The sequence below is a fragment of the Sander lucioperca genome, chromosome 14 (assembly GCF_008315115.2).
Source record: "Sander lucioperca isolate FBNREF2018 chromosome 14, SLUC_FBN_1.2, whole genome shotgun sequence".
NCBI lineage: Eukaryota > Metazoa > Chordata > Actinopteri > Perciformes > Percidae > Sander > Sander lucioperca.
The window spans coordinates 29,497,335-29,523,196 of NC_050186.1; the positions used below are offsets into that span (position 1 = coordinate 29,497,335).

Consider the following 25,862-nt stretch of genomic DNA (forward strand, 5'->3'; position numbering starts at 1 on the left):
GAGAAGAGAGGAGGCGGGACATGGTGGCGTCGAGTTACCGCTCATGTTTAGCGTGAAGCGATACATGTTTGGTTGAGCTTTGAAAGAGGGGCCATCATCCCGGCGGCTCGGAGGTGAAAAAAATACAGTTTAAAGTCTCTCTGGATGCATTTAAAATGAACAAGCAGGCTTTTCTGACAGGTGCCTGAATGCCCGTCCGGTGCCCTTTCATCTCCTCGGAGGGTAAGTGTGTTTTTTGACAAAGAAATGGATTTGATTTTTTAAGCGACAAAACATGCAACAGACCTGTTTATTTGTCTGTGACACAAAGTAGCAAGCTTGCTAGCGGATTTTTTCATACTCTTTTTTTTTTTTTTTTTTTTTTTTAAGGCGAGGGGAGGAGGAGAGGAGAGGGGAGGGGGTGCTATCAGTCATTTCGAGACAAAAGAAACCTGAATATTTTCACTGTAACTGTAGCTCACAAAAAAATGACACCCAGGAGTAAAATGAACTCGCTTTTTGTTGCTTGTCAAAGTCTGCATGCACTGGCGGTTAAGTCTGAATCGCTGTTAGCGCTAGCTTATTCTTCAAACCGTGTGTGTGTGTGTGTGTGTGTGTGTGTGTGTGTGTGTGTGTGTGTGTGTGTGTGTGTGTGTATGTGTGTGTGTGTATATGTGTGTGTGTGTGTATATGTGTGTGTGTGTGTGTGTATATGTGTGTGTGTGTATATGTGTGTGTGTGTGTGTGTGTGTGTGTGTGTGTGTGTATGTGTGTGTATGGTTTCGGAGAAGTAACGTTAACCCAAGCAGATAATTTCCCACAGAAAGACGAGACGTTGTAGACAAAATAACGTTGCTTATTTTGCTCACAAGGCCCTGATAGCCGTGGTCAGCATTTCGACTAGACATATACATTGTGGCTACAACAGCACGTTTTGTGCTTTTTGTTCCTTTCATTTAGCTTTTTGTTCCTTAGGTTAGTAAGACTTTCTGTTCAGTTTGCGAAGGCTCCCACATATGACAAGGTGTTATCCCTGGAAAACCCCACCAGCAAAGGTTTTTGTTGTTTTAGGAGTTTATTTCTCCTTCTTTGTGTTTCAACCTTTTAGCTAAACGAATAGCCACACTCCTGCACTTAAGTGATCCTTTATTTAGCTAAATAACCATTTTTCAGTGACCCCAATCAAGGTGACAAACCTGTATCATTGTACTTACACGTTATGTTTTTACAGCCTTCTGTTATTCTGACATCACAGCCTTCGCCCTGAAGCAGTTATTTGTGTAGTGAATGCTGGCCTTAATTGATACCATGCTTTAATGTTTAGGCAATATCAGGCAACGGCAGGTACTGAGATTGTAGTTAATTAGTTTCAGGAATGGTCTAACTAGTTGAAAGCCATTCATACGCTTGCGCTAATAGTAAGCAGTCCAAGGGTTAAGCCTGTGAAATGAATTCTTAGAAGGAGCTTGGACTTCCACAGTAACATGCTAAGGACAATTATCCCTTCCTTCCTGACAGCTAAGTTGAGAAATCTGCATCACTGAGTGGTTCTATCTGTATATATTTAGTTATGGGTAAAGAGATCAAATTTAGAGTATTCTCTGTAGATCCTTTCTGGATTTGCTCCGTCTGAGTGTGTGTGTGTGTGTGTTTTCTCATTAGGCTGGAAAATAGATGCTGGCAATAAGAGCTATAATATAGGATGTGGTTACATATGCAAGGCAGAGCTCATGTCAACGCCCAGAACTAAATGTTTGTGCGTGTGTTGTGATCATTAAGTCCACATTTCACTAGCTGCTTTCAGCACTGATACCTGTCCGATATGAATTTCAAATCCGTGAATTGCTCACCTGTTCCTGACCAGGGTTTAAAATAGCCTTACACGGCTCAGCTTTATAGAGTGAGCGCTGGTTTCGATATAATGATAGATTTACTATGGATTAGCATCAGAGATGGCAAAAGTACTCACTTCCCGTACTCAAGTAGAAGTACAGATACTGGTGTACTGATTTAACTTCTTTACTCAAGTAAAAGTAACAAAGTATAGGCTTGTAAATGTACTTAAAGTATAAAAGTAAAAGTAGCCTTGCAAATGACAACCACTTTTTTATGCAAAGCTACCTGGACCACACAAATGTTACTAGAGTGCAAGCTGAGAAACTTCAGTGGACATGGGGGAAAAAGGCTCTTTATATGCCATTGCCTACATTTTAAATGGATGTCTGCCAACCTAAAACATCACATATATGATTACTGTGACTCTGGGACTCCAGGTTAATAAGATTCTGACTGAGTAGCAAGATTCAGTTGTGATTCTGTGAGAATTCACAGATCCAGTTTCTCTTTTTTAATCTTCCCCTTAACATTTAAAGGAATCTACATGTGTGTGTGTGTGCTCAAATATGGCTTCTGGAAAGAAAATAAAGGCTAAAATATGAATTACTAAAGAGACATTAATTAAGAAGTTCCCCATACTTTTAGAGTTACGCAGCACATTCGCCAGGAGTCATTCTTGATGCCTACTATCGCAAACATCTCTCAGATAAGACCAAGGATGATTGGGAATGTCTTGCTGCTTGTCTGCCGAATCTTTGGGATCTCCGTTTTCTTCATTTTCAATCCTGTCGCCATCCATACTACTGTGTCCTAACGTTACCGCCATCAAGCTGCAGTGATTTGCCGCGAATGAATGCCGCCGAATCTGTCGAGTCGTCTTGTGGTGCGTCATGTGCAACGTACAGTATATTCCCATCCAATTAGACTGAATTCGGTATTGATGACGCAAAAAATATTAACGGTAACTCCAGTGAAATTATTTGAAACTAAAGTAACGAGCCAATTTTGTAAAATGTAAGGAGTAGAAAGTACCGATATTTGTGTTAAAATGTAAGGAGTAAAAGTAAAAAGTCGCCACAAAAATAAATAGTAAAGTCAAAATATCTGAAGAAAATCTACAGTAATGAAGTATTTGTACTTTGTTACTTCCCATCTCTGATTAGTATAGGGTTAGTACAGATAAGGACACAGATTTGTCACCTTATACATACATTCCTCTCTTCTCTGTAAAAAAAACGATGCTTGAATATGAATGCTATGTTGTCTTCAATGAGTCTTTTAAAGGTTGAAACCATATTTTGTGACACAGGATCATCCACAGCCTCGCCATTTAGAGTAAAATCAATATTTATTAACACTTATTGACACTTTGAAAGTTTTCAAGTGATTTGTGCAGAGCTACAGCTGCATGAACAGCATCTGTGAATGTTGCCACTTGTAAAACTTGTAAAAACAAAACGTTTTTGTGAATAAAAGCGAAATCCGCTCACTGTAACCATCATAAATGTAACGTTATTAATTCAACTTGGGCTTATAAACGGGACATGTGAACAGATTACATTATCAAAATGATCATTTAAATTCCAATATTACCAAAAGTCCAAATTCTGATACGATATGTCGTATGTAAGCAACTATCGCCCAGTATGTATTAAGTGACCAGTATGTCATGCACCCCTCACAATAGATCTGTGTTTAAGGCTGTACATGAGTTGAAGTGGTTTTGTGGGATGGCTGCTGCCTGTTTGTGCAAAGGGAAGAGATGAGCTTCCATTTGTTGTTATCAAAAAGCACCAGACAGTATTGCACAAGTGGACAGCAAAGTGTGCACCAGCAGTAGAATATAATTCATCAGTGGTTGACCAACAGAGAAATGAATGCTGAACATTAAACGGAATTGGGTCACGCTTCAACACTGTGTGCTATGATCCATACAGTGCTGCACGGTGGGAGAGTTAGCAGCAGGGGGCTATGATGGATACAGTATGGCAATGGGCAATTAAAAAAAAACAAAAAAACTGTTCATCAGTCTGGATGTGTGGGCATAATTAATGTAGTCATTTCAGAAGAAAATGTTATGCAGTGAGTTGTTCAACAGACTTTTTATCTTCTGAACTATCTTACTCTTTATGTCCAAGTGTTGATGTGTCCTTTCTCTTTGTTTCCTCTCCGTTTAGGTTTCTTTGGATGTACTCCCTTGGCTCCCTACGTTTTGTGCTGTCCGTCTGATGTTTCCCAAGACTCCTCAAGACCAATGTCTTAGTTCTGACTAGACAGTCATTAAAAACAATACTTGCATGCGTTCAGTTTATATAGTTCTAAAAAGAAATCTCCAGCAGGAATTCCAACGACTCCATCGCCTGTATCACCCTCCTTCCCCCTCTCCCTTTTTCCTCTTCACATCAGATTAAGAGGGGCACCGAAACACACTTAAGACGCACGAGCGCTACACATAACGTGCACAGGCCACCATGTCCTCCATCCTTCCCTTCACTCCCCCGGTAGTGAAGCGCCTCCTGGGATGGAAGAAGACTCCGGCAGGGAGCGGGGGAGCCGGAGGAGGCATCGGAGGAGTCGGGGAGCAGAACGGAGGGGGGCAGGAGGATAAGTGGTGTGAGAAAGCTGTGAAGAGCTTGGTGAAGAAGCTGAAGAAGACCGGGCAGCTGGATGAGCTAGAGAAAGCCATCAGCACGCAGAACAGCAACACAAAGTGTGTGACCATACCCAGGTGAGACGAGGACACACACACCCAGCCGGTATTTGTGTCTTTCTGGCTCGGTCTTGTACGTGATCACACGCAGACACACACACACAGACGTGCACGCACACACACACACACACACACACACACACACACACACACACACACACACACACACACACACACACACACACACACACACACACACACACACACACACACGTTTGATAAAATGTCTTGAAAAATCAATTATCAAAGCAAATTGATGTATTGACACAATTCCACAGCAGTAACACGCTTTAAGTTGTGCTCACCTCCACACATCCGCACTGCCTATGTCACCGGTATACCACAATACCACTAACGCTGATCAGCACAGCGAGGTGTGTCAACACACATGAAAGTAAGAACGAGGGTGACGGGCAACCGCAGGCTTGCAGAAAGAGCAATCTTTGTTGTGCAACAGCAGGTCTGTTTCCTCATTCTGTTGTGCCATACATTAGCAAGGCAGCAGAAGTGAAACCCGATTGGAGGAAACAGATGTCGAACACATGATGCCAACCACGCGTCGTACACGTTATGAACTTTAGGTTAGAATTGATTAGCTATAATGCACAAACCGGATCTGCGCGTTCCCGTTGCGTGCGGCGCTGTTGATGGTTTGCTCTATTCTGAGCAGTCGCTGGAAGCGCGGCCGGCTCTGATCACACCTAGGCCAGGGTTCCTTTGCAGCTACCAAATTCTGAACGGCCAAACCTTGTTTCAGTATCGTCTTTCGTCACATCACTGCGCGTTGTTTTAGAAACGTTGACATAGCTTGTTAGAAGGTGCTAATTAGACTAAGATCAAAGGAATTTTAAAGGTGCCGTAGGTAGGATTGCGAAGATCCAGGACTTAGCCAAAACATTTGAACATCGCAACTTCTCAGCCCCCCCTTTCCTCTAAAGCCCAAAATGGTCTCCTAAGCCCCTCCCCCCACAAGGGAGAATGAATGCGTGCATGAGCAGTGATTGACACGTAGTTAGACACCCCCCCTGGCCCCGATTGGTGCATCTGAACAGGGAGCGGTAGATTTTTGCAAATCTCACTACTGGCTGTAGGTGGTGCCAGAGGAGCTGGATTTATTTATTTTTTTAATTACCTTCTTCATGTAGTTCTTCTGGAACATAGGGTCAGTTTCAGCAGATATGACAGAAAGTTAGTTTTATAAGTCTTACCTACTGCACCTTTTTTAATCAAACGAAAAATGAAATGACATGAGAGCTTATCGTAGACTAGTAGGTGGGGACATCATCATTTTATAGAACATTCTTCTATTCATGTATTCAAATAGTTTAGAGCTACAAAGATTAATCGATTAATCGATTAGTTGTCAACTCTTAAATTAATCGCCAACTATTTTGATAATCGATTAGTCGGTTTGAGTAATTTCTTTAAGACAAAAGTCAAAGTTCTTTGATTCCAGCTTCTTAAATGTGAATAATTTTTAGTCTCTTCTCTCCTCTGTGACAGTAAACGGAATATCTTTGAGTTGTGGACAAAACAAGACATTTGAGGACGTCATCTTGGGCTTTTGGGAAACACTGATCCACATTTTTCACCATTTTCTGACATTTTATAGACCAAACAACTAATCGAATAATCGAGAAAATAATCAACAGATTAATCGACTGTGAAAATAATCGTTAGTTGCAGCCCTAAAATAGTTTAAAATGTAAATAATACTCTGCAGCAAGGAAACGGAAACGGGGGGCAATCTGGCCGGCTGGTAACAGTGTAGCATTGCGTTATATATTTGCCCCGGGCTCTGGTGCACGCGCCATCCACCTCAGTCACAAAGACTTATTGATATGTGGTGAAGTTTGAAGACGTTGTGCACTATTAATTAAAACAAAATGGAAGTGTAAGACAAAGCTTTAAAAATAAGATTATTGATGCGTCGAGCACCGCGCGGTAAAGAAGCCATTGAATGTGAAGAGGGACTTTTTTTTTTTTTTTTTTTAATCACCTCAGAGTCTTTGCAAAGGTTCTCAGAAGGAGAAAAACAAACCACTTTCCCTCCATTCTATCTGTACAGCTCTACATACTCTCTGAAAAGGGAACACCTTGAACTCTTTGCAATTTCTTTCGCAGGGAAACAGTGTTTTCAAGTCTTCTAAAGGAACCCCTGTGCACCTAAACCTGCTAATACTGTAGATACTTAGCCTGAATGGATACAGGTCATGTGTCTGTCAGTATAGATTTCTCCTGTGTTGCCTGACAAGGTACACTAGCCAAGTCACCAGACCAGGTGAAACCTTATCATGACAAAGGTGGCAAAGTCAAGGGGAGCCCCATGAGAAGCATGTGATTAACGTCAGTCAATCCACTGAGGATCAGCAGAAAGGAGAGAGAGAACTAGGCTGCTCTGTGAAGATTTCATGAGCTTCGCTTCTCAAATTGTCTTTCTAATCTACCCTTCCTTTCTTTCCCTCTCTTAGTTTCCTTTTGATTATGAGTACGTATCAATAATAGAATTTGTCCCTGCAGAGAAATGATCTTTTCGAATGCCCAACTGCACACCCATGTCAGCCACAATTCACCTGGAGCTGATGGGGATTTATGATGCGTTCCAGTTGAACCGGGAGGTCAGGATATCCGAGATGACGAACGGGATGAAATTTGTCCTCGGCATTTAGCCCGTCCTATACCTCCTAACCTGGCTAGGATCCCCCCCCACCCCGTTAAATAGAGGCCTAATGGTTCTCCCGACTTGTTACTGGAATGCGGTCAACTCAATTCCCTCCGACTTCCGAGCTAATCACCACACCACCCTGCTCCCTCAGCAGACAAAAAAGGGGGCATCAAAACCTAGCTTATACCCGGTATCACAATGCAATCTTGTTAAATCTGGTATGCATTTGGTTAGACAACTATCCGATAAGTGTATTTGCATTTACAGCATTGTATTGACATCATTCCGCCCACGCGTTTTTGAAACGGGCGATGAGCTGGAGAGGTGGCAGGACAAATACACATGGCAGGTGCAGGGTGAGCAGAGGTGGCGCGTACTGCGCGTGTTTACTTTTCCATTATCATGAATGCGTTCATCCTCTACGACTCTCGTAATACCAGATGGTGACAGGTGTTCCTGGTGGGTGGATAGTTTCTCAGCAAAGCACTCTCCGTACGGATTCCTGGCTGAGGTCGGGGAGATCTAATCACATCGCAGTCTTAATGCATCCGGAGTAGATTTGCACCTTGCATCGACATGCTACTTTATACGTCTTACTGTCAAAGTTATAGAATTGAACAAGTGCTCAGGTCGGTGCGGCTCGGTGGAGCAAACTCACCAGATAAGTTGGCACAGAGAGTGTGAGTGTTGTGAAGCTCTGTGGGTAAAGTATGAAGCAGGGCAGTGCTAGAAGATGCTCAACTGAATAAATAACTATTGATCCAAGATTAAACTACAGCATATATCCCCATATACTGTATGTATACTGTTTGCTGAGTAGTATATCTGAAACTGGTCTCAACTGTAGATGTATGGGTCAAAAGAGAAAAAAAAAAAAAAGAAGTGCAGAAGTAGAACCATGTGACGTGAAAGTGCACGATGCCAGGTCTCTGTTTTCCTTCATTCTGAGGAATGTAGGCTTGATAGTAGCTTCTGAAGTGGCTCTGATAAGGTGATGCTGGTTCTTGTTAGACTTGATTGTTTACTTGAGTACTTCTCGCAAGAAGACGTTGGGTTTTTATCTCCGAAGTACAGGGCTTTCACCGTACAACTTAATGTTCTTTCAACTTGAGTCCTCTCACCTGTTTTGCGCTACTTTTCATGTTTGCGCTGAACCAATCCGTGAATAAGGCAATTACAGGTAGGCAGGTAGCCTGTCCTGTGTTCATCAGATGGTAAACCTTGGAATTAGGGAGCTTAAACTGAAGTATGGCTGTCCAAAAATAGTGTGAATGGTAGTGATTTTCACCATGATTCTTCACAGATTGACCGTGGCTTGGTTGAAATGGCTACATGTCAGGGGCAACCCTGCCTTGTGAGGCGTAGGTCCGGATGTATCACTTGACAGTGCTCAGTGGTTTTCGGCAGATAACGCTCCAGGCCTTTAATGCACAGCTCACTTCCCTTTGAACACAGAGAAGTAAGGTTGAAGTCAAAGATAAAATTGCCCTGGCTTTTGAAGAAGTTGTCGTTTTGTTTCTTTGGGTGGTGGAGGATTGTCAGGAGATAGCAGGGCTTTGTAGATTTCTGTTTGAGTGGCCGTAAAAAGAACTGTGACAGAGGAAGAGTCCAACAGCTCAACTGAGTCTAGAGATTTCAAGCATGAGCAGCTTTTTGAGTAGTGTCAGAAATGTGGATGACCTCAGAAAGAGAACGGATTCGTGTTTTTTTTTTTTTTTTTTTTTAAACAGCATACATACAATATAAAATATCAACATCAAACATGAAGTTGTGCAAATAACTAGACCCCTTTAACTTACAAGTCTACCCTTTTTAGTTGTGATCCACAGTCACTTATAGGTGAGTGGAGGAACCGGTGACCTTTAGGTGAGAAAGGAAGAAATCAAGACATTAGCTGTGTCTGGAGGTCGTCTACGTGGGGCTGGGATTTGTAGAACACTTTGAGAAGGCAGATAAGTGTCGAGATAGAAGGTCTTGTACAGACAGGTCTGGCAATTACAGACTCTCCTCTCTGACACGCTGAGAAAACTCATAAGAGCTTTTAGAGAGCTTTTAGAGAACAAGTCAGCAACAGTCTGGCTGTGTGCTTTCTTCAGTCATACACACACTTTGTATTTGTAAACACACATTTGTGTTGTATGTGTTTTTTTTTTTCTGTTGTCACATCTTGACACATTTTGTATAGTCTATTAAACCTCTTTTATTTCCTCATTCACATATCATTGTTGTGTAGACGCATCACACTTCCACAAATGTCTTCATAATAAATTGCAGAAATGTGATTCATGTGTAGTTGGCGCTGCAGGAGCTTATTTGAACTTTTAAAAACAAGTAAAATGGTCAGACCTGTATGATCACATACGGGAGCAGGAAAGAGGAATTAGAAGATGAATTGATCTGGTATCACCTTTCATCTAAAGGCCCTGACACACCAACCCGACGGCCGACCGTCGGCAGAAAAGGCAGTCGGACTGATCAGTCGGCTCCCCGAGGTCCAAAAACTGCCTCAGAATGCACCGAAGCGACGCCAACTTGAGCATATGTTCTGCGCGTGCGCGAGACGTAATACGTCTCCGTAACAGCGGGCGGCGCTAATCTGTATTGTCGCCCAAAAAATGAAAACCGGAAATGACAAACGCGTCACGTGGGCCTGGTGTCTCCAGCCGACAATAATGGCGGCTTGTTTCGAAATACGATCTCGTATTTGACGAAAATAGTTCACTGAGACGTGTGCCACGCAGTTGCTGAATCGGTCTCCATTTCAGATCGACAAAGGTCAGTTTAAAAGATGTTCCTCAGATTCTGAGAGGCGTTCGTCTCTCATCCCGCTCGTCATTTCCGGGTTAGCACTCCACCAGTCAGATCGGTCGTTGAGTCCGACTGCCCGCCCTCCGATTCAACGAGTCAAATCGGCCAGAATGAAGGGCGACGGCTCCTCCGACAGATGACGGCACGGAACACACCGAACAGACTCGAGTCACTGACCTCGCCACCAGACTGTCTGACGGACGATTATCGGGTTGGTGTGTCAGGGCCTTTTTAAAGTTTTAACAGGTAGCCACAATTCAATACTGTCTACCCCCGCATCACCTGATTGCACCACATCACTGTCTGTCCAATTTGGATTTGGTACATGATCACCTGTCATTCAGTTAGTGTCTCTTATTGATAAGTGCAAGGGAGGATCATTTTTCCCCCTATTGTGCCAATAAGAGACCCAACTGTACATGTTTGTGATTTCATCCTACTAATTTGGAATGAAACGCCTCATGTTTACCATCTGTTTTCTTTTTATTTTATTTTTATCCTTTTTGCACTTGTCCTGTGTGTGTGTGTTTGTGTGTGTGTGTGTGTGTGTGTATGTCTGTAGTAATTGCTCAGATCTATGGGGTCTAGGCTCAGGCCACACGATAGAGCAGTGGGACTCCACAGGAATGTACGGATACCCTGACCACGGCAGGTGAATATACTCGCACGCACTCAAACACACAATGAGTCAACAATTGCTCTACGTCTTGTCATGCATTCATATAATGTTCATCTGTCTTTCTGTAATCTGCAGTATCACTACACACTGGTCTTTGTGGCCGGTTTCTGTTTCATTAAGACCATCGAAAGACTTTGAGACCATCTGTAATGTCATCGCCACTCATAATACGACGTGATCACTGCCATTAGTGTATTGCTTCTTTATATATGCAGGCAATAGGGAAATAATGGAGCTGTATTTGACTTGCAATAGCCAAAAGCTATGACATTAAAGCTGCAGTTGGTAACTTTGATTAAAAAAACAACAACAACCTTTTGTCATATTTGATTGAACTGTCACTATATCCTGACAGCACTACCTGAGTCAGATAATCTGGTAATCCTCCTGGTGCTCCTAACGGCATAAGGAAAACAACCAATCAGAGCCGAGGAGTCTGAGATGAGAAATAGGCAATGCGGTAACAGAATCTCGATTCATATTTCATCAGCCCTGCCTAGTTTGACAGTTTGATCGCAGTTCACAAGCTGTCATTGACACTGCGTTCAGAGACTCCTCGGCTCTGATTGGTTGTTTATCTTCGGGCGCGGTGGAAACTTGCAAATGAAGATTAGGAGCACTAAGGGGAGGCAGAGGAACATGATTTCTTTTTTTTTTATCTGTCAGATTATCTCTCTCATGTCAGGATATAGTGACAGTTTCAGCAAATATAAATATTGTTTTATTAAAAGTTACCTACTGAACCTTTAAGTACACAGTTTGAGCGATGTCCGCTGCCTATGCAGATTAAGTGGTAGTATTGATTAGTCATCAAAATACATGAATACATTAAAGTTGAGTTTCATGGTAATTTCCATAGAGATGCTTTGTCTATAATAAAAATGACTTTCTGTTAAACGAGGTTCGTCAATTATAGGCACGAATTACAAAGGAGCCGAAAATATGGGATCTGATCTGAAACTCTGATTGTGCATGGCTCTTTCCAACTCTCTTAAAATAAAGTTTTTAGACATAAGCAGCGTCCTGAACTCCACTGGTTGGGGAGTCAGTGACCTTTTCTTTCTTTTACCAAACCAGAAACTGACGAAAGCACGACTATCTTCAGGCATCCCTCCCAGTTTTATAGAACACATTACTGAGCTCTTCGCTGTCCACTTCAGGTCACTGGACGGGCGTCTTCAGGTGTCCCATCGCAAGGGCCTGCCCCATGTCATCTACTGCCGCCTGTGGAGATGGCCAGACCTCCACAGCCACCATGAGCTCAGGGCCATCGACTCCTGCCAGTTCGCCTTCAACCTCAAAAAGGATGAAGTGTGTGTCAATCCCTACCATTACCAGAGAGTGGAGACGCCGGGTAAGGATCCTTGAGAATTGTGTGTTCCTGTTCTTGAGTACTGCTGGCCGTGACCTTCAATGTGCCCTCTAATAAGTCTATAATGACGTTGGTAATGGTAACTGAAAGAATTAGAATACAATTTGTATTAGTTTGCGTAGTGGAAACCAAGTCTAGATTAGAGATGTGCCGATACCAGTTTTGGAAAAGCCTCCGATACTGCCAAAAGTGCTGGTATCGGTATCGGCAAGTAGTGAAGGAGGCAAGGTTAAGCACCGATCCGATACCACGTAATGTAGCCCTGAAAAAATCTACTTTTATTTATTTTAAGATTATTTTTTGGGGCTTTTTCCCTTTTATTATACAGTGACCGTGGATAGATAGGAAAGGGGGAGAGAGATGGGGGATGACACAGCAAAGGGCAGCAGGTCGGATTCGAACCCGCGCCGCTGCAAAGGACTCAGCCTACATGGGGCGCACAATCTACTGGGTGAGCTAGAGGCCGCCCCGAAGAAAATCTACTTTAAAGTAGTTTATTTATGTTCTTTTTCCATTATGACTGACTGTCAAAGTAGATAATAAAAGAAAGTTCTATGGCATTCTTTCTCTGTATGTATTTGTTTGTTTTGTTTTACTTTATATTCAAAGGTCCATATCTGATTCATATACAAGGTCAAAGGTCCGGAACGATTGGTGATAAGCACTTTACTTTTATTAAACTGGCTTATAACTTACAAGCAATACGTTTCTTTGGTTAATTCAAGTTTAAGCCAGTCAGAGAAAAATTACATTCAAGCCTAGTGGGAAAAAAATGTCATGGTTTGACTCCAATCTGTTGCCTAAATTAAAACAACTCTAACTTAACCAACATACATTCAAGTGTCAGAAATTTTCAAAATACATTTCAAACTAGTGCAAAAGAAATGACACTGTCTGCCCCGAAATGGTTGCTTTTGAACCTAAACAGCTCCAACATTTATGATAAAATTGATCGGCGTACAGTATAGTTTTAGAAGAAATATTAACAAAAAGAGAACGATCTTCATTCATTGATTTTCATGCCTAAAAAAAGTAAATGTTACAAACTAAATAAGCAAACTGTTTTTGTTTTCATGCCTGAAACAACTGATTAAACAAACTGAGCTAAAAAACAACAAGGCACAGTAATATCCAAAAACTACCGAGCCCCTAAGGGGACAAAAAAAATCTAAAGTTTAGTTTCATGTGCTCACGTGAAAGTTTCATGTGCGCACGTAAAACCTAAAGTTTAGTTTCATGTGCGCACGAAAAACCTTTTCATGTGCGCACATGAAAGTTTTGTGTGAGCACATGAAACTAAACTTTAGATTTGTTTTCATGTGCGCTGCTTTGAAACCCGTTTTGCGCTGTTATGAACAGTGCCAGAGCCGCAGTCAGCAGCACTGCAGCAAAGAACTCCGGTTAGAAAGGATGGCGGCTAAAGATGAGTTTATATAGATGCCAAAAGGCTTCGATTTGTCATAAGAGTCTTGAGTGCCAAATATTATTAGGCCCTTTAGCAAAGTAGTTTCGGCGACGCTCTGCTGCCCTGCTGAAAATGTGAAGCAGAAATGCTTAATGTCAGATAACGTCCATAATAATTGGACTTTGGCTTAGATGTTTTGACAGTTTTCAGTGGTTATGAGGAGCAATATGAGAGAGAAATTTGGTAATCATTGATCATTGTTTAGCTACATTAAACCACGTTAAGCGTTTTCAAGTTAAGCGTTTTAGAATGTCCCGTTCAACACCCCTTTTCTCGTAGAATTAATCGAACATCCTCTTTCCTTATGTTTAATCCATTCTCCTTGCATTTTGTGTACATCCACCTATAACCGTGGAGTTGGCCAGATTTTTGTAACTGTTCATAAATAAAAGTAATTGCCCGATCCAAATCGCTGTATCCCTTGCTCCGGAACAGATTACAATACTTTAAAATCTGTTTTTAAATGTCGTATCGAAACAATATAATTGACTTGCAAGCAAAGCAGCAATGTCCTTATGATGAAGACCTAGATAAAAACTCCTGTACTGTAGTCATTTCTCTAGCTGTCACTCTCTCCAGTATGGCCCAGGCCAGGCTACATACGGCTTTCATGTGCGCACATGAAAAGGTTTCACATGCGCACATGAAAGTTTCATGTGAGCATGTGAAACTAAACTTTAGGATTTTTTTTGCCCATGTCCCTTTAGGGGCTCCGTAAAAAATAACCGGCACAGTAACATAAAGGTTACTCGGAGAGAGGCAAGAGCACTCTCTTGCTGTGTCACAGATCTCACAAAAACGTAAGTTAATTCATAGGAAGATTTTAACTGACGAAGTTTTGTTGTTCTCACCTCTGTATTTCATTCATATATATGTATATGTGTGTGTGTGTGTGTGTGTGTGTGTGTATGTATGTATATATATATATATATATATATATATATATATATATATATATATATATATATATATATATATATATATATATATATATATATATATATATATATATATATATATATATACAAACAAACAAACAAACAAACACACACACAGTGCTGCTCATAAGTATTCATACCCATGCTAAAGTTGACTAAAAATTAAGGCATTAAGATCAATTTCCAAAAGAAGATTTTTTTTATTCCTTTTTTTTAGTGAACGCATATTTTTCAGTCCAACTTTTCTTTTCTTTACATATTTGGAAAGTGACATCCTCACCGCGGCGTAGCCTTCACTGACAGAAAACGCCGAAGTCTCACTTTCTCGCGCCCGCAGGACAGATGTGAATGCCAGTTAGCCGACCCTGAACTCGCTATGACAGTTTGGTTTCGCTAACATTGAGCATGAATGCCAGCCGACCCATAACTCTGTAATATTAAACGTATAGCATAGCCTGTAACCCGACAGTTAACTCGGTAATGTTGAATGTGAACGGCAGTTAGCCGACCCGAACGTCAAAGGATCATGGATGTCAACGATGTCAAACAGACAAACGATAATTTTTTTTCCCCCGGGACATGAATGATCACTGTAACGTTTCAAATCGACCACTATATTCTACAAGACTAACAATGTATTGATTACTATAAAACCACTTCAATAAATTGTATTGTTGCATTCCTACGAGGTGAGGGCTGGGTCCGGATTGACTTGCCGTCCAGTCCGGAGCTGGACCGGCGTCAGGACTTTGAGAATCACTGGTCTATATCCTTCGCGTTCCACTTCCGGGATTGCTCCGGTGCTGCAGGAAATTCCGCCGGATGTTTCCTTCCACTTTTTTTGTGCTGGAATTTTAAATTCGGTGGATTTCTGAGGACTATGGTTAACTGCTCCTCAGATCTCTGCAGGGTAAATTGAGACAGCTAGCTAGACTATCTGTCCAGAGAGTTTTCTCTCGCACAACTATTTTGCAGCGGCTCTGTAAGGAGTTTAGCACCGCTCATGACTATTCTGATTGGTTTAAATGCTGTGTGGAGGAGCCAGACCCTCCTTCAGCGCGCTTTGGAGGAGGGTCTGGCAAGGCGAGACTACAAAGGGGTTAACCTGAGCCAGACCATACAACAATGATAGAAATCATATCACATCCATACAGGGATTGTAGTATACTGCTGTTAAAACATAGTATCAAGTACAAGTTCAGGCATCGGAATCGGGAAGCAAATAATTGTATGTGAACATCTCTAGTCTAGATGTGTTCAAGTGTTTACTTTCTTAGTGTTCTGGTGTGTGCATGAGAAGCAGAATGTCGTTGCATGAGCACACCTGCTTAGGGGGAAAAAAAGCATTTAATTATACAATTTTGATTTGTATAGCAAATCATATTGGTCTCCGTCAGTGACACTTCCTTATCTCTCCAGTGCTGCCTCCGGTGTTGGTGCCACGCCACACAGAGATCCTGACAGAGCTTCCTCCTCTAGACGACTTTACAAACTCCATCCCCGAAAACACCAACTTCCCTGCCGGTATAGACCCTCCTAATAACTATATACCAGGTCTGTATGCTGCGCAGGAAGCAAAAACGTGTTGTTCTCATTCACTTCTTACCCTAGCTTTCATACAAGCCGACTGGATATGTATTCAATAGAAAGTTGGTAACTAAATGTAAGATTGTAAATGTCATCATACTCGCATCCCCTTAAGTGGACTTACAAGAACACACAGAGACCTCAGTCTTGCTGTTTAAAATGGATTCTTATTGCTTGTTTGCGTGTTTTTTTTTCTTTTCTTTTTACAGAGACTCCTCCACCTGGCTACATCAGTGAAGATGGAGAGACAAGCGACCAACAGATGAATCAAAGTATGGAATCAGGTAGATTAGTAGTGTACATGCCACTGTTTATCTTACTGGTTGGAAAAAAAAAAACACATATCACAATATTTTTGAGCAAATACCTCGATATCGATACCGCAACAATATTGTAGTGTTGACTATTGGTGCTTTCACAAAATATTTACACAATTTGATTTTTGATAAATCATCAGTAATGTGGATATAATGATTAACTGGGTAAAGGTAAGTAATAGAACAGTTACAACAGTCTGGTAAGTAGAAAATGACATCACTTTACTGTAATACAGCCTTTAAAACCAGGAAAAGACAACACTTGTGCCATATCACGATATTACGATATCCAAAAATCTAAGACGATATCGATATATAATATCGATATATTGCTCAGCTCTATCAGCAGGGAACATAAATGATATACACTACACTTTTATACACTACACACGGTATCAGTAGCATTAAACAGCACAATCTGCAAATCAAATGTAATATAGATTAGAAAAAGATGCTAAGTGATTTTATATTTTTCCTCCCAGGCTCACCAGCAGAAATGTCACCCGGCACCCTATCACCTGTCAGTCATGCTCTGGGTAAGACGATCACTTTTCATCTTTTCGATGTGTAGCTCTTAAAAAGTAAATTGTCGCGCCAAGATAATTCTAATAGTGGGGGAAAGAAACATTGTCATTTGTATTATTGAAATAATAATTTTTTTTTATTTGAACATTTTGTCTACAAAAAGGCCTTGAAAATCGATTCAATTTGGAAAATGGAAACAGTTGTTGACGTGTGAAATGTGTCCTACTTGATTTATTTTCAGACCTTCAGCCGGTGACCTACAGTGAACCAGCTTTCTGGTGCTCGATAGCCTACTATGAGTTAAACCAGCGGGTCGGAGAGACGTTCCACGCCTCACAGCCATCTCTGACAGTCGATGGCTTCACCGACCCCTCCAACTCTGAACGCTTCTGTCTAGGGCTTCTCAGCAATGTTAACAGGAACGCAACTGTCGAAATGACAAGGAGACATATAGGTACAAACACACACACACACACACACACACACACACACACACACACACACACACACTTCTCCACACCGAGACAGTAACTCATCAGTTATTATTAGTACAGATGTACACTGATTTGTTAGAGAAAAGTGAATTGTGTTTTTGCAGCGAAGGAAGCTTTCGGGGGTTAAATTATTATTTTTTTTCCATTATGGATAAACTGCTGAATAAACATATTTTCTATAGCTCAAGACTCAGGATTTCTTCTTCATGATATGTCGTCCTCCCTTTTCATCTTTCACATTTTTCCTGGCTCCCACTCTGCAGGTCGCGGTGTAAGGTTGTATTACATCGGAGGGGAGGTGTTCGCCGAGTGCCTCAGCGACAGTGCCATTTTTGTCCAGAGTCCCAACTGCAACCAGCGATACGGCTGGCACCCTGCCACAGTCTGCAAGATACCGCCAGGTTCATACACATAAATAGTGTTTCTTCCTTTTCCTCTTGAGCCAGATGAATGCTACACAACTGACAAAAGCCTCCTTTCTGGTTTGCTAATGAGATAAATTTGCAGTGTTGGTGTTTTATTCAGGGTTTCCGCGGGGTCTTAAAAAGTCTAAAATTTCAAAATCAAAATTGTAGGCCTTAAAAGTCTTAAATTCGCTGAAGTAATATTGTTCTTGGTCTTAAATAAGTTTAAACACTACGTCCATGTAACACTACCTCTAATGCTCATTGAAATGCTCCCGCAGCGCTTTAGAATGTTTTTAAAAAAAAAAAAATGTTATTCTGTGGTTTTTAGGGTCGGGTACCGAAACGCGGTGCCAATAGGGCGCCGGTGCCGACGTAAACAGTAGTAACGAGAACGAATAACAACGAAAATTTTGGTGCCTCATTTCGGTGCCTGACTTTTTTTTTTTTTTTTTAATAGAAGCATCGCTGCACGGGACACTACGTTACCGTTTGCTAATAGCTGGGTTAAACACAATGGTTAAAATGCTGACAGCTTACGTTAAGCGGTGTAAAGGGTGACTGTATTTCCCTGTAGAGGATTCCAACACCGGGACGGAACAGTCTGACTGCAGTTGCCAACGTCGGAAAAACAAAACAAGACGGTGCGTTCACTTGAAACTCGCCAGCCTCGTGGTGCATTTTAAGTTATTGTGAAATACCCCTTTCCCATCTGGTGCTTGTTTTTGTTGTTTACCAGCAATTTACTGGTGAAATAAGTCATTGTTATAAGTTATTGTTATTACATTATTAATCAATCATTTAATTTTGACCATACGGCCTTAGCAATAAACAAGCCGTTCTTTAAGGTCGCCAACTGTCGTTTTGTGCTCCTTTTTTATTTTTTATATTTTATATTATATACATTATAAATATATATATATTTCGGTTCAGGAACAGTTTAGGCACCGGCACCATTTTAAAAGTATCGTTTTAGCACCGGTATCGGAAAAAACCAAACCATACCCGACCCTAGTGGTTTTGTAGTTCTTTCTTTCGCTAGTCCAAATATAATTTCGCTGTATTACGACTACAAATGAGACCAACATGCAACTTATATTGCAGCCAATCAGCTTTCGTGTTATTGGTGCGAGTCTCTTTCGGTTTGTACCACAGATATAAAACGGATTTTATTCTTCAGCGATGGGAAAGTGCAAGTTTAGCGTTACTTTGCTTGAAAAAAAAAAAGTATAAAAAAAAACAAAAAGAGAAGTCTTAAATTTGACTTGGTGAAACCAGCAGAAACTCTATTATTGTCAAAAAGTGGATTGAGCTCCCACTGAAACTTATCCGGCAACTTGCGGAGGAGGAACAAGAATCACTACCTATTATTAATGGCTAATTAAAATATTATTATGATAACGGTCTGGATTGAGGAACACGCCATTTTTCTCACCTGATATTGTTAAAGTGAAGCTTGAGGAGGAGCACTAATGCCCTCCACAATGTGACATCTTTTCTCAGACTCTCACCCACACACTGACTCATCTTAGCCCATGTAACTTTAAATGAGCAGTGTGAACAGTATCATTACTGTGGCACAGAATTGTACTGAAATGAAACGGGGATCTTGTACACATTCAGGGGCTGGACTTGTCAGCCTGGCGGAGAATAATCGCCAACATGCAACACACCCACACCTCACAATACATCTGCTCGGTGCTTTGAAGTTATGTTCACATAAACGGCAAAGTAAAATCGCATGTTTTTGAAAACACGTGGTCGTAAAGCAATTCATAGTTCTTTTTAACTTTCTGACACATGAATAACATTTAAACATATCCGACTTCATCACGGATTGAAACAAACAGTCCTGGAAGTATTTCCGTAGAAATAGACGAGAAAGGTGTTCTAAGGTCTACTCTCTCTGATAGTGATGACTGGCATATGCCTCACACCTAATATATATATATATTTTTTTTCTTTCTTCTTCTTTTTCTCAGGCTGCAATCTGAAGATTTTTAACAACCAGGAGTTTGCTGCACTGCTGGCCCAGTCAGTCAATCAGGGGTTTGAGGCAGTCTACCAACTAACCAGGATGTGCACCATCAGAATGAGCTTCGTCAAGGGCTGGGGAGCAGAGTACAGGTATGTTATGCTCTTACTGTATGCACATCATTCTCTCTCTTTACTATCAGCCATGATGAGCGGAGGGTTGTCTGGTCGGACCGCAGAGTGGCACAGTGAAATGAATTTGTGCGTCCTCGTGAGGTGGCCATTCTGGAAGCTTGAGGCGACGTAAAGATTACTTGCAGGCTTTGCAGGGGCTACTGTTGGTTGCTGTTATGTAAAATTGGATGGTGTGACACGGCTTACAGATACAGCCTCCTCCAGTTTAGACACCCTCCACGTACTCACGTTTAGCACTGTCACATGTTTCATCACCGGGCCAAATTTACAATTGATTTAACGGCGTGTGTGTGAATCCACTGACTGCAGTGATTCCATTGAGAACAGAAATGTTGCCGTTATAAATGCTGGTGTGACTGAAGCTTAACTTCCGGGTACTATGGCTCTTAGGTCTACCTTTTTTTTTTCTTTATTAGGTTGTAACTTTGGTGGTATAGGAGTCAAGGGTTATTTAAGGTTTTCTGTTTTTTTTTTTTTTTTTTTTTTATTCACTTTAACATGTTTTTTGGGGGGAAACATCAGCTATATATGCTCATGATTGCCCTGGGCAGGTTTGCTTGCAGCTAAAAACTGGCAGCAAACCATAACATACCCTTGACTGGCACTTTGTCACAACGGTGCGATAAAGTGAATTTAATACCGCCCCCGCTGCGCCGATTCTCCGACCAATCTCCCACTCCATCGTCCCGTCACTCGCGAACAATATAACACAGGTGTATCTTTACATAAAAACCTAGGGCGTCACAATGTAAACAAGCATTTGAGAGGTAAAAGGTTTGTGTGAGCTTGCGCATGCTATCATCTGCACCGCGTGTGTATAATCTCTATTATATTTTGCCTTTTGTTGTAAAATGTCAGAGATTACAGAGCATTTGTCTGTATCTGTGAGTCTTTGTGGCCCTCCAACCATCCACCCAGCAAGCATCTGTTCAGCTCCTGGCTCTGCTTTGTGTGTTGCACCCTCCCAGGGGCCAGACAGCAGTGTTTGCGGGGGCGTTTTGGCTTGTCCTCACTGGCCAGGGTTAAGCCGCTATGTAGCCTGTCTGGTTAGCAGTCAGTGTCTCACCAAGTCTGGCTGCAGCACAGTGGAGTGAGCTGTGTTTGATCATCTGGTGAGACCTGGGCAATGCAAGCACCCATTCACTTTTTAGTATTTTTCTGCGAATCCCTTTTTAAGAAAAGTGCTCTACCACTACACATTTAACAATGCTACTGCTACTCCGTTTCTTCTTGTATTAGGCTATTGTTTCTTTTATATGTTTAATATGTATTTATTGATATCATCCAGAATGTTAAAGCATCTCAGCATTCAGTTATTAACTGGGATAGGAACTGGCATGAATGTATGAAAGTACTGAAAGAAAATACTAAAATGAAATAGGGGAGATTCTGTTATTATCTACAAATGCTACTATAGGGTTGTGATACTAATCACAATAGGCCCACAACATATCACATGCCATGCCGTAACACTTTCTGTTCTTTACCCTTATGCTGTATGTTATCCCTGCAGACGTCAGACCGTAACCAGCACTCCCTGTTGGATTGAGCTGCATCTCAACGGCCCCCTCCAGTGGTTGGATAAGGTGCTGACCCAGATGGGTTCACCATCAGTGCGCTGCTCCAGTATGTCCTAAACGAGGTCCTGCTGCTGCCTACGCAAAGTCAGTCTGACTTTTCACAACATTTGTCCTTGCCCGTATGTCCTAAGGAAGACCACCGTGCAGTCTTAAATTGATGCACCACCACCATTATCATTTAAGAAAGGGGGAAAAAATAAAAAATAAATAAATAAAAAAAAGATTACACAATACACCTGGAGGACGGGAGAACGACATCGCTGATAGACAATAGTGGGATGTTAATGATGTCACAGTGGGCCTGATCACCTTTTGGCTCCGTTGGATTAACGTTAGGATGACATTCCAGTAATCATGGACCTAGTCATTGAAATCTTCCTGCAATATAAATATGCCGTAATGGACCAGACTGCATTCGTGTTTTTGGTATTTGACCGAGGCTCTGATCCAGAAACGGCTTCACTGTCCTGCTAAATGACACGGCAATGGCTGTTTCGGGAATGCGCGTGTGTGACCTCCTAGCTACAGGGCTGTCTCTCCAACCACTAGTCCACCTTACTGCTTCACTACCTACTGGCCGCGGGCGCAACTTTGATTCAGCGTCAAGATTTCTGTTTACACAAGGTTGACCGACAGTAGTACTGCCACTCCAGGCTCATGATCAACCAAAGTCAGCTCCACGCCTGGACCTGAATTCTTTCTTGGTTTCGGTGACCAAATTTCCATTCTGTTTTCACCTGAGATTTCCACTCTTCTCCTAAATCAGGCCTGTGCCGTTGTAATCTCAGACCTGCCTACGCTGGAGTGATGGACCGGAGAGAGCATGTTGATGTCTATAATTAATATTCCATACCCTGTCTTCACATGGTCAAATGCACACACACACACACACACACACACACACACACACACACACACACACATATACACTGTGACAAAGACAAACCTTTGCAGTTCATACACCACTTACAGTAACTTGCTATTTTTGACCGAACGACAAATCATCTGCACTGTGTTTTAATGTTAATCGGTCCCATTCAACCATGAGTGTGCAGTGGGGTAGATGTTTTGAGTTTGGATCAGATCTGAAACATCAGCAATTAGTTAAGTCTCAGTGCAAATGTCCCTCCTCTTGAACTTCATACAACCTTTAAACTTTTTTTCAGGCACTAATAAAGGCATACGGATTTAGCCCCAGTTAACAGTTTGCCCCCTCTGGTTTTTGAGGCCCAGCAGTTTGCACTCATTCTCTGTTTCCCCCCTGCACACTCTTACCCTCTCTCTCTCTCTCTCTCTTACATTCTCTACATTAACTTTTTTTACAATTACATCATCTTGCTTATACAGGAGAGTTGAATGTCGGACTTGGAGATGTGTAGGATTTAGGACTCGATATATATGCATTTTAAGAATCTTAGCCTCAATGTCACCCCCTGCTGTCTAAAAGAAAAAAAGATACCATCATTAAGTTTCACTGATGTAGACATTGCGCAAGTCTCTTGATTTTACGCTTGGACTGTTGCACGGTTTCCCCATTATTGACATTTTTTTGATAGGAAGACCAGTCCTGCTATATGGGACTGAAAAAATTTGCTTCTACACTGTACTTGCACTGCCCCAAATTATGCACACTTAATATTGCTACAAGAAAGTTGCCTTTGATGTAAAATACAGCAAGATATGCTTTGAAATGTACAGATAGGAATGTTAAAAAAGCCCAATTAAAGTCATGACAATTACAAAATATATATTCCATATTTTTAAGAATGTTCACTATAAAGAGTTTTTTTTCCCGTATATCTCGTCTCAATTGGCTTATTAAAGAGCATTCATTTGATTTTAATGTCTTGCCCCAATCTAAAAAGCCAGCTGGTACCTACATCATTATTTTAGAGTCCAAATCTTAAGTATTTAAGCTTTAACTATTTGACAAGCTAGTTATACTACACAGCTTTTATTTTCTTTACACATTCTTTTAGCTACATTTTTTTTATTTTCATGTATTTTCTATATATGAATATATTTAAAGTCTTCAAATATTTCCTTCCTTTTTATTAGAATTCAATATTTTTTTTAGAATATGCCCTCTGTTTGAAGTGATCACAGCTTGATGATTTATGAAGTATGTAGCATAGGATATAACATTTTTACTGAATTTACCACAGTTCAAATGTTGTGACTGAGAGGCCAAGTCATAGTAATTACAATCCTCTTTTCTTCAAAATCTGAGTTGGCTGCTAAAATGGTAAAAGTGGCCGGTGAATCTATCAGCTGTTATAGCTGGTGAAAAAGGTAGTTCCTTGCCTTACTCTTACTAATTTGTCAGCTCTATGGGTGTGACCCAAGTTATGATAGTGCTGTTCCAAAGACTGAATGCATGTATTTACAGTATGTCCTGTACACCGCAGATCCACTTTGTCATAAACCTAATTGCTGATGAAAACCTAATAGCTTCATATTTCTGGTATTGAACTTTATTGGCTTAATCGTAAAGTTTAAATTTGCCAATTTCCTTTTGGAGTTTGGTTAGTTGCAAATCGATAGTTACAAATCAAGATGCCTGTTTAAAAACATACAAGCTAAACTAAAATCCAGACCTTTTGGATTATTAGGATGTAATCCAGCAGATGGGCAATATAGTGTTATTTCCCACTATCAAAGCAGTTGCTATTCATTTTAAAAAGCTCTGAATTTGTTGAATTATGTCTTACATTGCCAACATAGGACATTCCAGTACGCAATGTAAAAGCTGCTGCCAGTTTCAGATCCGCAGATGTTTAATTCACACCACTCCTTATGTATGGGTACACTGTTAAATTACAGTGAGCGGGTTTACATGCACACGTTATATCCCATTCAGGGCCTCTTTGCTCTTACGTGTATCCCAACACATAAACAGAATGTTAGCACAATAATGGGCTTGTAAGCGGGACATGTAATTTTAGGTAAATTGGACGAGGTGTATACGCGCCTCATACTGTCACATTCCATATAGTGTGTGTTGACTTGTTCCAAACTGTGACAAAAACCTGACAATGGTCTTATCTTGGTGCACAGTAATGCCGGCGTGCAAGTACACACATACACGTTTTCGATTTGATCACTCCCTGCTGCAACATGTGGGAGAAATGCTGATTTAAAATGTGTTCGTTGAACACCAAATGAAGGTTTAACAAAGGTTTAGTTGATCATATAATGGCTGAGACAAGACGTCCACAAATCCTGATGTTTAAGAATACATATTGTCAGGATCCTGAAGAAACTTTATAATTCAGGATTTGCATTTGATACAGACTTGATAGATGACCTCAACCTCCTACAGGGTTACTTTGACACTTGGACCAAACAAAAAAAAAAAAGGTCAACACTTTAAAAAAAAAAAAAAAAAAAAGAAATCCTCAAAACCGCAAATCATGAACTATACTTTTTTTTAGGAAAACCATTTTCTTTATTCATCGAGCATTTTCCTGGGTCAAATTGTTCTAGTACTCATTTGTAACAAGGCTGAGACCAGCCGAATGCAGTGATGTTTGTTTCTATCTGTCTGTCCTGTCTTTATGCTGTTCTGTCTTTCTGTTTTTTTCAATTATTAGGGGAAAAGTTAACTGGAATTTCTCAAGGTCAGTACACATGGAGTGGAAATATAGTGTTACCTTTTAAGGTTGTTGTATCATTGCTAACGCACATGTTTGTTCCATGCCGGACTGTGTACTCAAACACATTTCCCAAAAGTGCATTTTCTAATGACTAGACATGCTGTTTTATGCATATTACCATGGTCCAGCAAAAGCCTTTGTATCAACTTTGTTTGTTGCTTTTTAATGAGTGCCACCCAACATTGTACCCCAAATCCAACCAGCTTTTCTCACTTCTGGAGAATTCTGTTTTGGAGATGAAAGATGAGACCAAATGAGGGTTTTCATGTAGACTAAATCTACACATTTTGAGGGTCCACATTCCTATTTATAGTTTGCATATTGTATTTTATTTTCTTCTTATTGTGATGACAATTGTGTATCCCTAAAACAAGCCTCTTTCTGATGAATTCCTAAGAAGGTGGCTTTTTGGAGAAAGTGAAGTTTCTACATGTCACTGGTGATGTTATTGTATAGTTGTACTTTTATTTACCATACATGCTGTTCTTTTTCCTTGCTATCAATGGAGCATATTTCATTAGACAACAAGCTGTTAGGATTTCTGTCTTCTTCAAACACTGATGATGATCTTCATAGGCTTTCCAACTGTTCTACATATACAGACAACTTCTTACAGTGTACACTAATAAAGCTGTTTTAATTCAACTGAAAATTGTGTGTGTGTGTGTGTGTGTGTGT

The 25,862-nt window shown here is 40.9% G+C and overlaps 1 protein-coding gene and 1 long non-coding RNA gene across 4 annotated transcripts in view; one reads left to right on the top strand and one right to left on the bottom strand.

The window, feature by feature from the left end:
- smad2 (SMAD family member 2) lies at nucleotides 1-25,829 on the top strand. Of its 3 annotated transcripts, none has more exons than XM_031292636.2 (11): nucleotides 2-222; nucleotides 3,993-4,543; nucleotides 10,561-10,650; nucleotides 11,838-12,031; nucleotides 15,872-16,006; nucleotides 16,249-16,323; nucleotides 16,839-16,892; nucleotides 17,123-17,335; nucleotides 17,639-17,776; nucleotides 19,762-19,906; nucleotides 21,462-25,829. In XM_031292636.2, exons 2-11 carry the CDS (start codon nucleotides 4,287-4,289, stop codon nucleotides 21,583-21,585), a joined length of 1,425 nt encoding a protein of 474 aa, XP_031148496.1. In that variant the 5' UTR covers nucleotides 2-222; nucleotides 3,993-4,286; the 3' UTR covers nucleotides 21,586-25,829. The 3 variants fall into 3 exon arrangements, with proteins under 3 accessions (XP_031148498.1, XP_031148496.1, XP_031148497.1); XM_031292637.2 differs by having other exon boundaries at nucleotides 16,249-16,311; XM_031292638.2 differs by lacking the exon at nucleotides 10,561-10,650 and having other exon boundaries at nucleotides 1-222.
- LOC116045124 overlaps nucleotides 15,252-25,862 on the bottom strand; it is a 16,290-nt gene continuing 5,679 nt past the window's right edge. The window contains exons 2-3 of the long non-coding RNA XR_004103858.2: nucleotides 21,352-21,359; nucleotides 15,252-15,480 (exon numbers count right to left, since the gene is read on the bottom strand). This is a non-coding gene — a long non-coding RNA (uncharacterized LOC116045124). The remainder of the gene's footprint in view (nucleotides 15,481-21,351; nucleotides 21,360-25,862) is intronic.

Excerpts from the sequence above, each read along its gene's own strand:
- smad2 (XM_031292636.2), top strand. The coding sequence starts at position 4,287 with ATGTCCTCCATCCTTCCCTTCACTCCCCCGGTAGTGAAGCGCCTCCTG. Across the intron at positions 10,651-11,837 it reads GGATACCCTGACCACGGCAG|GTCACTGGACGGGCGTCTTC; the intron begins GTGAATATACTC and ends TGTCCACTTCAG. Across the intron at positions 16,324-16,838 it reads GAATCAAAGTATGGAATCAG|GCTCACCAGCAGAAATGTCA; the intron begins GTAGATTAGTAG and ends TTTTCCTCCCAG.